The 13,288-nt window shown below is 42.5% G+C and overlaps 1 protein-coding gene across 4 annotated transcripts in view; it reads left to right on the top strand.

Annotated features, from left to right (window-relative positions):
- FGF13 (fibroblast growth factor 13) overlaps window positions 1-13,288 on the top strand; it is a 334,864-nt gene that overhangs the window by 165,155 nt on the left and 156,421 nt on the right. For 2 of the 4 annotated variants that reach the window (XM_090060583.1, XM_090060586.1), the window contains exon 2: window positions 9,540-9,707. The exons of the other annotated variants lie outside the window; for them this stretch is intronic. In XM_090060583.1, coding sequence (XP_089916709.1) covers window positions 9,540-9,707 — 168 coding nt within the window. The remainder of the gene's footprint in view (window positions 1-9,539; window positions 9,708-13,288) is intronic. 4 annotated transcript variants of the gene reach the window in all.

Genomic DNA, 13,288 nt, shown 5'->3' with positions numbered 1-13,288 from the left:
CCTTAACCAGGCCTCCCATCTTCTAGCATTTTAGCTGTCCCAAGTAATAATGGATGCAGTTGAGCCCTGAAGCTAAACCTCTGTTATAAGATCCGGATTAGGGCCTTGTTGGGAATATGGCCCTTATTTAAAATACGTGGCCTTTCCCAGAGCATTATCCCCAAGATTATTTTGCATATCCGTTCCTATCAGCAGTGTTTCTATTTGTGCCGAGCCATTTCCACTTCCTGTTCGAAGCAATGGAGGAGTGGGGCCATCTTTTGAGGCCGGCGTTATGTAGACTACAGTGGTGATAATCTCAAAGTATGTGCATTCAACGTTACATCAGGCCTTTTGTTCAAGGAGAAAGTTATAATGGGAAGGTTAGTTCCCCACTGGCCTGCTGTGGTTTCCATCTGGCACGTGTAGAGCATTCTGGGGATGAACGGAAGCAATGGAAACAGAGAAGTTAAATCAAGAACAAATGAGGGGCAGGTGCTAGTTGTTCGACACATACCAAAAGAGGCCTTTTTTACCGCTCTGGGGTGAACTGTTGGACATCAAGAAGTTCTGATCTGCAGACGGTTCAGGGTCAGCAAAAGAAGGTCTCTGCAGGAAGAAGACTGGCTATTGAAGTTGAAATGCTGGAGGGAAACATGACTAATGACAGTAACGTCACTCTTTGTGCAAGGATTTCTTTCCAGTTTCTCAGGGAAGTATTTCTCCCTTGACTTCTCCCTCACTTGGAATGCAACAGAAGAGCTCGCCTCCGTCGTACCGAGTGACCCGTCACCGTACGTACCTTCACATAATTAAACGGTTCACTGCATCCGCTTTCCTTCAGGCCACTTAGATATCAGGTTCGCCAAATCACTTGTGTTCCCTGCAGCACAAAATGAATCATCCCTTTTTCTCTCTCTCTAATGTGAAACTTTGGGGTTGTTTCTTTACACAATTCATACATGAGAAATTAAAGTCGCACGCTCTATTAAGGCTGTTGTAGTTATGGTGACGTTATATTGCTGGTGCAAAGAGGTTATGCTGTCAGTAAATACCACTGATTTACTTAAGTGGATATTTGGCATCAGGACGGCGAACATTTACCGTCGAAATACTACATACTCTGAAAGCATGAGCATTAAGGCAAACATTAAGTACAAAATCAGTCAAGTAGTTACATCTTCTGTTTTAGTTTAGTGCTGATTGTATTGATTAATACTGAAAAACAAGTACTTATGCTATAATTGCAGCGGGGAGAGGTAGTTAGCTGTGGTTGTCTGGCAGAAGGTAAAACTCAAGACTCATTTCCTTTCTTATACATGGCAGAAGGAAAGAGGGGAGCTGCTGGCACAAGTGGGTTGGGCAGCTTGGGTTTGGGGGTTTTTTTGGTAGCAGCTAGAACTAAACTGTGGGATGGTGTAGTTAGGCAGGGACTGGTAGACAGCTTAGCTATTGCTGCCATCTGAGCCTGTTTCCCACAACCTCAGGTTACCCACGCTTCCCCGTCTCTCTCTATTAACACGCCAGCTCCTGCATGCATGGGCTCCAACATGGAGGCTGGAGCACACTGTTTGGCACAGGGAAATAGGAAATCATAGCCTTACAGTTTTGCCCAGATGGTGCTCTTGCCTATGGTCACAGCTATATCTAGTTTATGGACATCTGTGCCCCACAGCAGCAGGCAGATTTCAAAGTTACTCCAAAGCACTTTGGTGACAGGCAGATGTGTAGCATATTGAGAAAATCAGGTCAAGTCCAGAGACGTTAGTAGGCATTAAGCTCCAAGGCTAGGGAGAGACAGTACACATAAACCGGCTTAAGCGATCAGAAACTGGTTTAAACCTGTAACAGAACAGACATTCAGTGCACATAAACCGGTTTCAGAGTGGCTGAAAATGGCTTGAGATAAACCTGGTTGAATATAGTATCAGACTTAGCTGATTTGGCTCGATCTGGTTTATGCAATGTCTGTCCTAGACCCAAGTGACTTATGCTTTCAGCTTTGGATGCGAAATGCAGAAAAAGTCTGCTCCAGCCCCGTGAGAAAAGTGAATTCAAGTACACAGGCAGAGAATAATGCTACGATGAATAACTTTGACCAGAGGAATCAGGGCAGACTTCTGCCTGCAACACGTACTAGCCAAGATAGAGTTTATAGAGGCTAAGTTGCTATATTTTCCAGATCACAGCCCTCCTGCATGGACGGAGAGGAGAGATTTAACCAAGCTTAAAAAGAACATTGAAGACAAAGGAGCTGAAGTCTCCATTCTCAATTTAAAAGGAAAAAAAAAAGTTCCTACCTTAGAAAATAATGTATTTTTCTGGGATCAGGGACCAACATTCAGATGATTTGATGCAAGCTCTGTAATAAGTTAGCTTTTGAAAAGGGGTGCCACACAATTCACAAACGTTATGGAAGGATGTCTTGAGTCTAACGAGGGGTACTTGAAGTCTAAAAAAGCTGAGAACCATTGCTGCATTTGCACAGTGTTATATAACAAGAGGCAGGTGCCAAAGGAGCCATTTTTGTTATTGGCTTGGAAGGTATGGCCCCGTTTCCCACCGGTTGGACCGGATCGGGTGCATCACCTTATGCTGTGGGCAGCCTGTCATTCATCACAAAGCTACACTCTCCATATGCGCACATTTTCCCAATCACGTTTGACTTCGCTGGTATCGCAGGCCTACAGCAAAGCTACTCATGAAAAAGGGCTTCAGAATACGGCCCGAGTGATTTATGTGCCATCTGTCATCTTTGGCAACAGAACAAAACGGGGAGGGAAACGGCCTAGACGTGTGAATGCGCCAACATAAGCTAGAAAGCAAGATTTCCAGTCCATAATGTTGATGTGGCAGACGTACCGCATGAGACCGTACCAGAAAGGGAGATGCTGGCAAAGCTGTGCTGGGGGAATTGCACAGATGCATCTCATCGCCAAGAGGATTTGAATGTGTTTTTTGTGATGCAGAGTCCCCGAGCGGGCTCAATATGTTGTGGATTTGATTAACCATCTGGTCACCAGTGACTGGAAAAGAAACAGGGTGTAAAACAAAGCAGCTAATGAAAAGAAGTCATGAGAATAGTTACTGTGCATGTGCCTAATGGACCCTTGAGCTATTAAATGCAATAATGGGGCAGACTGTAAGGGGAATACGCAAAGGCGTTGTGCCTGCTGTGTCTGCTACGGGCGTTTGCCCGTTGTGCGTGGCTTTTTGGGATTCCTGCATGGAGCCATTTCAATTTGGAGGGAGGAAAGGGGCAAGACCTTCCACAGCTCATTGCGAGCTGGGGATTTATTCTCCCATATTGAAAATGCAATACTGCAAATGCTTCTCAGATCACGCCACATCACCTAATATTGCTTTCCAGATTTGCAGGGGCGGTATCTGCTTCACGCTTAAGGCCTCTGAAGCTGTTGGTTTGACGTAAAGACGGGATGGGATATGTCCTGGTTCTTTTCATTTTACTAAGCAGATAGATGTTTTAGTCAGAAGGTCCTAAAATAGTGTCTAATTGAAGTCTATGAGCGAGGACATATTTATAACGTGTTTATTTCAAGAGCCCACGTTTCGTAAGTGAAAAGCTTCAAATAGGAAAAACTTATGAAGTCCATCTTTTTTTATGTTACTTTATATTGCATTCATCCATTGCTTTAAGGATTCCACAGCTTATTCTGTCTTTTCCCTTGTTCTGCCTTTTTGTGCACACACGGGATGATATTCTGTTTCTCTCTCACGTGCCTACATTTGCATTAAATATAAATTGTGGAAAAATGAGAGAAAACAAAAGAAAAGATCATCAGCATTTTGCTAGCTGATCAAATACCAAGCTACTTTGAAACAAGCCAGGCATTTTTTTTAATGAAGTGTGTTTTTTTCCCCCATTGGAAGAACGCTGGTTGAGTCTAGCTAAACCTTGTTGCTAGAGCACAGTGCGGTTTATGAAGCCCGGATTGAAAAACAGCAGAAACTTGGTCCAAGATGGGATTTGTGTTATAAGAAGGGAATTCAGATTAGGGCCCTGTTATTAGCTCATTGCTCTGGGACGTGGGAAATTCAGGCAAAGATTCTAATACGCATTTGCAAAGCTAAGTCTGTACTATCCTTGAGGCATGAAAAATAATTCCTGTTTTGTGCCTTGCTATATAAAATATTGACCAGACAAAAGAAAGAGAAGGAAACCTGTGCATCCATTGCAGGAGGAAAGTGCAATGCAATTAAACAATAGACGATTGAGTGGAAAATGGTGTCACGTGCACATGGCCAGGCCTGGAGAGCGCTACAGCAGTAGTGGACTGGGGGACGGTTTGTGCCAAGATATTAAAATTTAATATTAAATTTTAATTTTTGGCCACATTTAAAATTTAATGCGGCCAAAAATACAGTCGCCTTATTTACTTGGTGGCAGTTTGAACCTTGTAGGGAATGAAACTAGGACTGTCCCATGTGACAGATGCATGGTCTCCTACCGATGAAATAAGACATCAGTTTAACCTTTCCAGCTGCAGTTTCTTTTCTGAATGGGGAAAAAAATTTAAAAAGATACTTTTTTGCCCATTTTGTCAGATGTAGACTGGTAATGGAGAATAGCTCTGCCAGGATTGTAGCCAGCACCTTGAAAGCTGTTGCAAGGCATGTGGTCTAATGGCCTTTGGTGCTACAGTCGCCAGTCATTTTAAAGGAGACTGTTCAGACTCGGAAGAAGTGGGGCATAATAAAAAAAAATTGCTTGAATCTTCAGTTAGTCCATTATATCAGTAAGGTTTTTGAGCACATCTCTGAGAGGCAGCGAGACATGTCGTAAACCACTTTCATTTCCCTCCACGTGTGTTAGGGATAGGGGGAAGCTTTTCCACTTGCCTCACTGCTCGCATTTTCTTTTGGTTTGGCTTTGTTTTTAAAGCACAGGTGCAGAGCGCAGAGTGATATTTAACTAGTTGAACCTTTTGCCTTGGGGAAATATGCTACGAACAGCAGCTCTTTCATGCTAACTGCTGAGCCAGTGCCTTTCCTGCCGGGCTTTTTCTTTACCAATGATCACAGCATTGTTTCCCTGCAGTTCTATTAAGTTGGACAAAGTAGCCTGTACTTTAAAATGGGAACCCTTCGTCTTCTGTTCCCAGGTCCCACTCAAGGATTTCATTGCACTTTACAAGCATTTTACTTTAGCTTCCCCCAGCTAGGAGGTAATCAGGGTAAGAAGCATTACTCCCATTTTCCAGCCCGGGAAATTGCGGTCGGGGACGGATCAAACGGTTTGCCACCGGAGACCAAATCAGTCGAGGGAAATAGTTGTTATTAGTTAATAGCACAAAGATATAGCATTGCTATGTGTTGCTAGCTAGGAATAGTCTGTCTGCAGCATAGCGTCGACATGCTCATGCTAGCGTTAGCTAGCTGCGGTGCCAGTGGGAGTTGAACAGCAGCAGAGCAGACTTGAGGACAGCCTGTTCACCAGGCTATTTTATCCTGCTTCCTGGGTGTGTCGTGCAACTTCTACATTTTGGACGTTGCAGCTGTAGATCTGCATCCAGGCTTCGTCACGTATTGGAAACGTTGGCAGGATTGCCAGTTCTCACCTCCTTAGCTTCAGATATCATTTCCCCTTCTAGGAAGCAGGAGCTGTGGACAAAATATACTGTAACAGGACGAGGCATAATATGATGTTTGTTCAGCCACGCTTTGTGCATGCGCACCGGCAGGTGGGATTGGCTGTGTTTCTGGAAATATTGCAGACACATAGTGTATACTTCAATACATACCTTTCACTGGAAGGCTTTAATATTAGGTCTGGTAGTGAACCATAGCTCCAGGAGTTAACAGCACTGCCAGTATTGCTGTGCTCCTTTCATATTGGCTGATCCAGTATATATTGGATTCAGTGGAAGTCCCTCTTGAGTCTAAATGTGATCAACCTAGGGCATCAGTTGTGTCCTGCATTTCCTTGGGTGAAGGTTTTTCAATGTATAGATGTTGTTGATTGAATACAGCAAGGCAGATGCTCCGGTCCTCCGAGTGGCAGGTTGGAACTAAATAGATATTTGTGCAAGAGAGTGGTGCCTAGAAAGCAGGTAATATCTACTTAACGACTCTGTGTGTGTCAGCAGCTTGCTGAAGAAGCATCTATATGTAACTAGGCTTTGCCCAGGGTGGATATTTTAGTAATGCAGTTAGATGGAAGTCGCCTTTATTACTTTTATTGCATCAAGAGAAAAAGATGCAAGTAGCTGGTCTTTGTGCCAGCTGCAGGAGATCAGTCAACGATTGTACCAGGCAGAGCATCTGCTTAGGACTTTGTTCTCAATTTTCATCCTCTTTTTTGTTGTTGAGATCATGTTTGCTTTTAAAGCTTCATTGAGCTGAGCTGACATACTTGATTTCCCTACCCTTTGCCCCAGGAATGGTCCTGATGGCCCTTCTTATCCTCTTCGTGGATTCGTTTTTGGGTCTTGGTGATATAGGTGTTTTCTTGTCGCTTCCAAATTCATATTCTGCACAATGCACTTTGAACAATCCTTGTGGTGTGCCTCGATACTGGCTGTTTTTAGTTCTTCGTCAAAACGGACTGGATCAGGTTCTTTAAGCTCTTTGTATTCGCCTCTGCTATTAAACATTTCACACTAATTGGTGCAACAGGGCTTTAATTGAGGTCCTTTCCTTGTTCCTCTAGCTTTCATTTCACTGGCTCCATTAAGTTGTCTAAGTGTCATTATGTCAAGAAATAGGAGACAGTCATGTTTTTGTACTTCTGTAATACATTCCCTGTCTGACTTTAGGCTCTTCATCATGTTGGGGAAAAGGTTGAACTGCTCCTTTCAGCGTGACAGCATCGATCTTGTCACCCAGAGGTCACCCCCATTAAGGTTTCATTAGGGCTGTAGTGTCCGAGGTTTGTTCCAGATGTTAATGATGCAATGGTCTGCCAGAGTAGCTCAAAGACAAGGTCTGTTGACACCCCTCGGTCAAAATCTCTGCCGTAACTTCTCGTAGCTCCATCAGTTTTGGTGCATCTAGAAGCCAGGGCAGGGTACCACCTTGTGTGCTCAGACCCTTAAACCAGTGACAAACTCAAGCTCAAGTTGGTGCTTGTCAAAAGCTTGTTGTCTGACTGCTCTGGGACTGGAAGAAAGAACAGGCAGGTGGTGTGGGTCTAGTCCGAGTCTGAATAACCGCCATGCCTGGAGTGTTGCATTTCGACCATCCGTGTTCTCCTGACCTTAATGTCTTGTGCTCTCCCACCGTTGCAAGCTGCAGCAAGTCTTTTCTAGGCTCAGGCCCACGATGCACCTCCTTTTGCTTGTATTGGAGGATATGCCAGTAAGGGTATATCTTGTTGCTCATCTGCTGGCTTACTGTTTGAAGGTAGCTGTTTGAAGGTGCCCCTCCTTCCCCCCTGGCTAATAATGTTCTGGGACCACATATATTCTTCTAGCGAATCTCAGAGGGACATGCTTTCGGGTCCCTGCACTGCTGACATCAGTAGCATTGCACACAGGTTGATCATGACCCGACAGTGAATTTGTTTCAGTAGTAGGAGTTTTGCAATAGCAACTTCTGCCAGGTGTTTTCTGGGGAGAAATGATCAACTTGGGGTGTCAGCCCTTTGCTCATCTTGGGTCTCCAGCTTCTAGGCAGTAATTACTCCCAGCCACTGTTCAGCAGCTCCTGTGTTGTCAGCCCAGGCCTTTTCAAAAGCTTGCCTTTTCCTTTAAATAAAACCACACTGAAGCAAGCGTGGTTAGGAGAGCAATTATATGGCAATCCAGACTCTGTACTGCCATGACCCCGGTGTTCTTTTCAAATGAGTTATATTTTCCTATTAGTCTGTGTGTGCATCTCTCTTTAATGGTACTTTCTTTGAATTATTAGTGTGTTTTTCTGATGCTGTACCATACCTACTGAAGGCATGGCCATCAAGGTGGAAGGCCTTGCTGGGGGATTAATGAGTGTTAGAAGGAAAGAGATTACTTACAGAGCAGCCAAAGGCCACTAACTATAGCCCCTTATAATTCCCAAGAAGTAGCTTTTATTGAAGTTGCTGTTGATTTTGTAAGCTATACATGAAAGCAAAAAATAATAATTAAAAAAAAAAAAAAAAGGGCAAGGAATTGTTTGTTATATACCTGACTTTTATATGTAGGCGACATTCCTTTAAAAATGAATATATGGTAATCAGTCATATTGCTTGGGTCATCTGTCAACAGTGTTAGTACACACTAAGTAGCATATAACTCATATTGCTGGTCTATATGCAACTGTTCATAGATGCCGTTAATTTGGGGGTTTTCAGGACATTTTGCTTTAGTCCCAGATAATTGGGTTCTGCCTAGTTATAAATATCCCATTATGATGACAGGCTCTCCTTAAAAATTGTATGTTTTTTGCTCGTAAAAGAGATTTATTTAATTTCTAGGCAATTACTGAGGATGGTTTCTTTAGTGCTGGTATTAGGGTTGGCAAGCCAGTCCACTTACTGGTCAAATATTGTCAATTGACTTCATGCTTTTTTTAAACCGGTCAAAGATTATAGCAATTTTACAAAACAACAAAAAAACCCTACAAGTTTTGTAGATTTTCTGCCAGAAATATACTTGTTATTGTTTTTTGATGCATTTAATGGAAAATACCTGCTTTTTCTGTGTATTATTTGGACTTATTGGTGATTTAAAACAATTTTTGACTGATATTTGACTGGTCAATTGACTGAACTTTATTTGACCAGTCAAAAACCCAACCCGAGTCAACATATCATTCTACTATGTCAATTTTTCTATTTCTTAAGCAACATAACGTATGCAGAGGTAACAGCATCTTGCTGCTTAATGTAATGCTACAACTGAGGAAACCATTCCGAATGCATGCCACGTAGAATATAAATGGCAATATTGATTTTTAAAAGAACATCTTTAAAAACTCTTGAATAGGTAGCATGCATTTCCTCAGCTCATCTCCCGTTCTACTCATTTGCAGACAACTGTCAATTTGGATATTGCCTTACCCACCTTGTTAGGAACAGTTTAGAATAATGAATGACGTGAGAGATGTTGCTTTCTGCAGTGGGGAATGGATGTGTTGAAGCATCATTACCCACTGATAAGGAAATGTGATTTGCTGATGTTATACCGAAAAGTGGAGAATATACAGTCTGCAGATTAGGCACTAGCTGCATGCTCCGTATCAGTTTTGCTTAACGGCCATGCAGAATACAGCCCCGTACTGCAGCAGATTACAAAAAGAGCACAGGTCTCCTTATATTAGTTCCCGGAGCACCTCAGAATGACGGTATTCTCCATTCAAATGAAAACTGCATGAAACCGTAGAAACCACAGATGTTTATGGGAAACATTGATTGTCCAAGTAATCTCTCCCTGCCCCCTTTTCGGCCACTACGAAAATACATTAGCGCGTTTTATTTTTTTATTTTTATTTTTTTTCCTTCCTGCCAATGTTTCTCCCCCCTTTCTCTTCCCCACCTGAGACTTTATATAGTTTATTTACTTCTCCAGTTTTCTTTTCATTAAGCTCTAACTTCAGTTCATTTTGTTATGTGGTGACCACAGTTATGGATGACGCTCCCCCTGGCACACAGGAGTACATTATGTTACGACAAGATTCCATCCAATCTGCGGAATTAAAGAAAAAAGAGTCCCCTTTTCGTGCTAAGTGTCACGAAATCTTCTGCTGCCCATTGAAGCAAGTGCACCTCAAAGAGAACACAGAGCCGGAAGGTTTGTGCACTACGGATCCATGTTGCGTTTGTCATTACTTTTTTTAATTTTAATTTACTTTTTTATTTCAATTTTTTTTTTAAATGTACGTGTCCCAAGAGTGTGCTGTGTGTTCTTCAGCCTGTGTCCATATAATGCACCCGACGCAGGAAGCGTCATGCGCTTCGTGTTCCCCTCTGCTTGCCTGTTAATGTCTGATACGGTCCTGTCGTGGGACACTGTATACCGTAAGTCATATACAGTATTACTCTAGACCAGAAGTCAAATGAAGCTGCTTTTTCTCCAATAAAGTTTGTTTTTTTCAGCTCTCATCATTACACACTGCCCTTTTCTGGCTGCCAAAAGTTGCTTGCTACTCTGAACAGCATCAATCCCTAGTCAGTTTATTCTCCCCCTGACATTTCTGAAGCTGCACTTTGCTGGAAGTAATGGCACTTAGAACAGGAATCGGCTTGTCCCCAACGCCTTTCACCCCATAAGGCTTTTGCATACTGCTGTAGGAATGCTCGTCGCAGCTGTACTGCAGCGAAGCGGGATAAAACGTTGAATGTAATGCACGCCCAGTTGCATTTTGGGAAAAGTCAAATGCATGCATAGTGGAAACCATGAGTAGAATGCTTTCCTTTTCAGGTCCAAGTCAAGGTATGGCCTGCTCTGCTTGCTGTTTACTGAAATGAATTAACAAGCCCTTTGCTTCTTTACCGTATTCGTCTAGTCTGCAAGATGAAGCCGTTTTTTTATATTGAATTCTCAGTTTTAACTTTCTCTTGTTATTCTGTATGTGTTTTGCATTTCTGCCTCAAACCCCACATGGTAAGCCTTCTACTTTTTGCATAACTTCAGTATGTAACTATCTGCCAACCTGGATTATGTTACTGTTAGTAGACTTCATATTTTTATGATGGGTCACTTGGAACCAGATGTTACCGTCACCCGTATTTGCTGGTGATATAAGAGCAAGACGATATGAAACCTTCATCTAAAATATATCTTGTATTATTTTGCCTTTAATCATGGACATGTCTGGTGCAATTGTTGAATTGCTGGTATTCAAACTCAAATATTTTGCAGGACTGCTTGCTGCTGTTGTATTGAATCTCTTGTGGATAAGGTTTACACCAATGTTAGACTTCTCTCTTTGATTGAGTAGTGTTTTTAACCTGTAAAAGGCAATACCTAATATCTTTGGGTTGGCCAGTCAGAAATGTGCTGCATAAAACAAAAGTTGATGGAAGGGTTTTGATCAGATTTAGGAACATGGAGCTCACCTGGATACCTTCAGTGGGAGTTTGGACTCTGTAATTGAGAACAGCGTGGAAGTTGAAGGGAGGCCTCATGGTGCTCTTTTATTCTCAATTAAGCCATGAAATCTATTTATTACATTTTTGCCATAGTTCATGTTCCAAGAGAGCAAACGAAGGGCTCACCTGAGAGGTGACAAGTTCTCCCTCGGGAGGCTGATGACCTGCCTTTCACAAATATCCTTAACAAACCTTGATTTTGGAAATTCAGGCTCTGCCCACTGTATGAGTCCACTGCAATCCATGGAGGAGAGAGGTGCTCGGTATCTGGCAGGCTTAGGCCCTGGACCTTTGACCCACGCTACCCATGTCTTGCTTTGTCTTCAAGCAAAGCTCCCTTGGAAGTCAATGGGAGCGTTGCTTATTTTCTGAAACTGGAAGGCTTTGACCATTGAAACGTAAGTCAATGAGAACACAGGTCTCATGATGCTGACTAGTTCGTGGTTGTGTTCTTTTTTCAGTAAGTTTTGCCCTTTGACTGATCATTCTTAAAGAAAAAATGTATGTAAAGGTGGTGGTTTTGCTGTGGTGATTTTCTTTTGAATGAGCTGAGCCTCCGTGAAGCTGAGACACTTGGCATCTGCCTGGAGAAGCTTGTGAAGCTCAAGCCCTGGGTGAACCTGAAGATTGCAAATATTACCTTATTTTAAACTGAAAGCTAATTGCTGCTCTTATAGATTCTGCAGAGATCTTGAGACTATTTCTCAACTATAACAGCTGTGTTACCCTTTTTTTTTTTCCCCCACAACATGCAGACTGTTAATCATTCTGCCTGAAAATGTTTAGTACTAAGAGAACAGCCCTTCATCTACCATGTTGCTTAATCAAAGGATTGAATGTCTTTTCTTTCAGGAATTTTGCATGCATATATTGTCAGGGGAGTCACAGGAGGCCACAGCAATGTTGGCCAACTCACAGCCTTAAGAGGTTTTGTGGTTCATGGAAGGAACCTTTTCAAAGGCATTTTTGGACATGACTTACACTGTTGCATGACGGTTGCATGTGCTTTGGTTGCCTCTGTCATCAGAGTGAAAATGTACGTTGAAGATTTTCTCTTAGCTTCTTCTATAGCCAAAGCAGCCTGAGGCTGTCATGATGGAGTGTTTTTTTTCTCTTTTGCAATGTAAGAATTGGCTAGCGAGAGTGTCAGACCCTCTGAAGGGCTGATTGTGTCATCGTCAGTGCTTTGATGGCCTACAGCCAAAGAATATCAAGAATAAAATGAGCCAAACTTTGCTTTCAGTGCAGACATGACATAAATCAATTGAACTCAAAGGAGCATCCAAGCAAGCCTTAGTGAATGTTATCCCAGTCTCTTCAGACATAGGGAATGCAGTTAACATGTCAGTTCTGCTCCCAGAATGACTGAACATAAAGGATTAAACATATTGCCTTAATATAATGTATACTTTCTTGAATACGTTGGGTAGTGTAATATTCATCTATTAATGAAAGAGGGTGAGCATGAGGTCAATAGCCTAAGCATATTGTTGCATTAAGAGTAGTCGAAATAAAGACCAAATTAAATAGCTGTTGAAAACCCCCACCAACTTGGATGTCATCACATTGGGTTATTTATGAAACTCAACAGACTCAAAAGATTGGGGAGGATGTAAAAATAGATTCACATTTTTATTTCAGTATTGCCATGGGAGCATCTCGCAAATCATAAATATGTGCTAAATTCTCTCCCACTCTTTTGCATCCCTCACTAGTAATATTTTTATTCAGCTGAACAGTCCCTACCTTATAATTCTGACTTCATGGTTGGTACTTGGTGCATCTGCAGATGGCCACGTTAAGGTCCTTGCTGTCTGGTACCAACCGGTTGTCAGCATGATACAAGAAGCATACAGTCCTGGCTACACTATTGCAATGGTATTATGAGTCCAACATAGACTGAATTAACTTCCTGCAGAGTGTTTGGCCAGTAAATCTTGGACCTTGCCAGCAAAAGAATCCCAGTATGGTGTGGTACCAGGTGCTTTCCCATAACCTGAACTCTGCTCTTTAACAACCTCCTTCTTTCATGAAGCCCTTACTCTTTGTCCCTCCTTCTAAGGTACCTTAAAAGGAGGTGCAGGTATTTTTCCAGGAGCCCTTTTTCATCTTGCTGGGAGCAGGATACAAGGACTTGCTCCCAAATCCACAGTGGGCACATTTACACAAGATGCTGCATAGCTGTAGAGATGAGCTACAGGGCCATAGCATTGCCAACCGTGAACCATAAAGCCAATGCTCCTGCAGTGCACAGTGGCAATGAGCTACTGCAGAGTAGGG

The sequence above is a fragment of the Crocodylus siamensis genome, chromosome 8, assembly GCF_052110815.1.
Source record: "Crocodylus siamensis isolate JL-2025a chromosome 8, ASM5211081v1, whole genome shotgun sequence".
In the NCBI taxonomy this organism is placed as follows: Eukaryota; Metazoa; Chordata; order Crocodylia; family Crocodylidae; genus Crocodylus; species Crocodylus siamensis.
The sequence above is the reverse complement of the archived record's forward strand: the minus strand, read 5'-3'. Positions and strand labels throughout refer to the sequence as shown.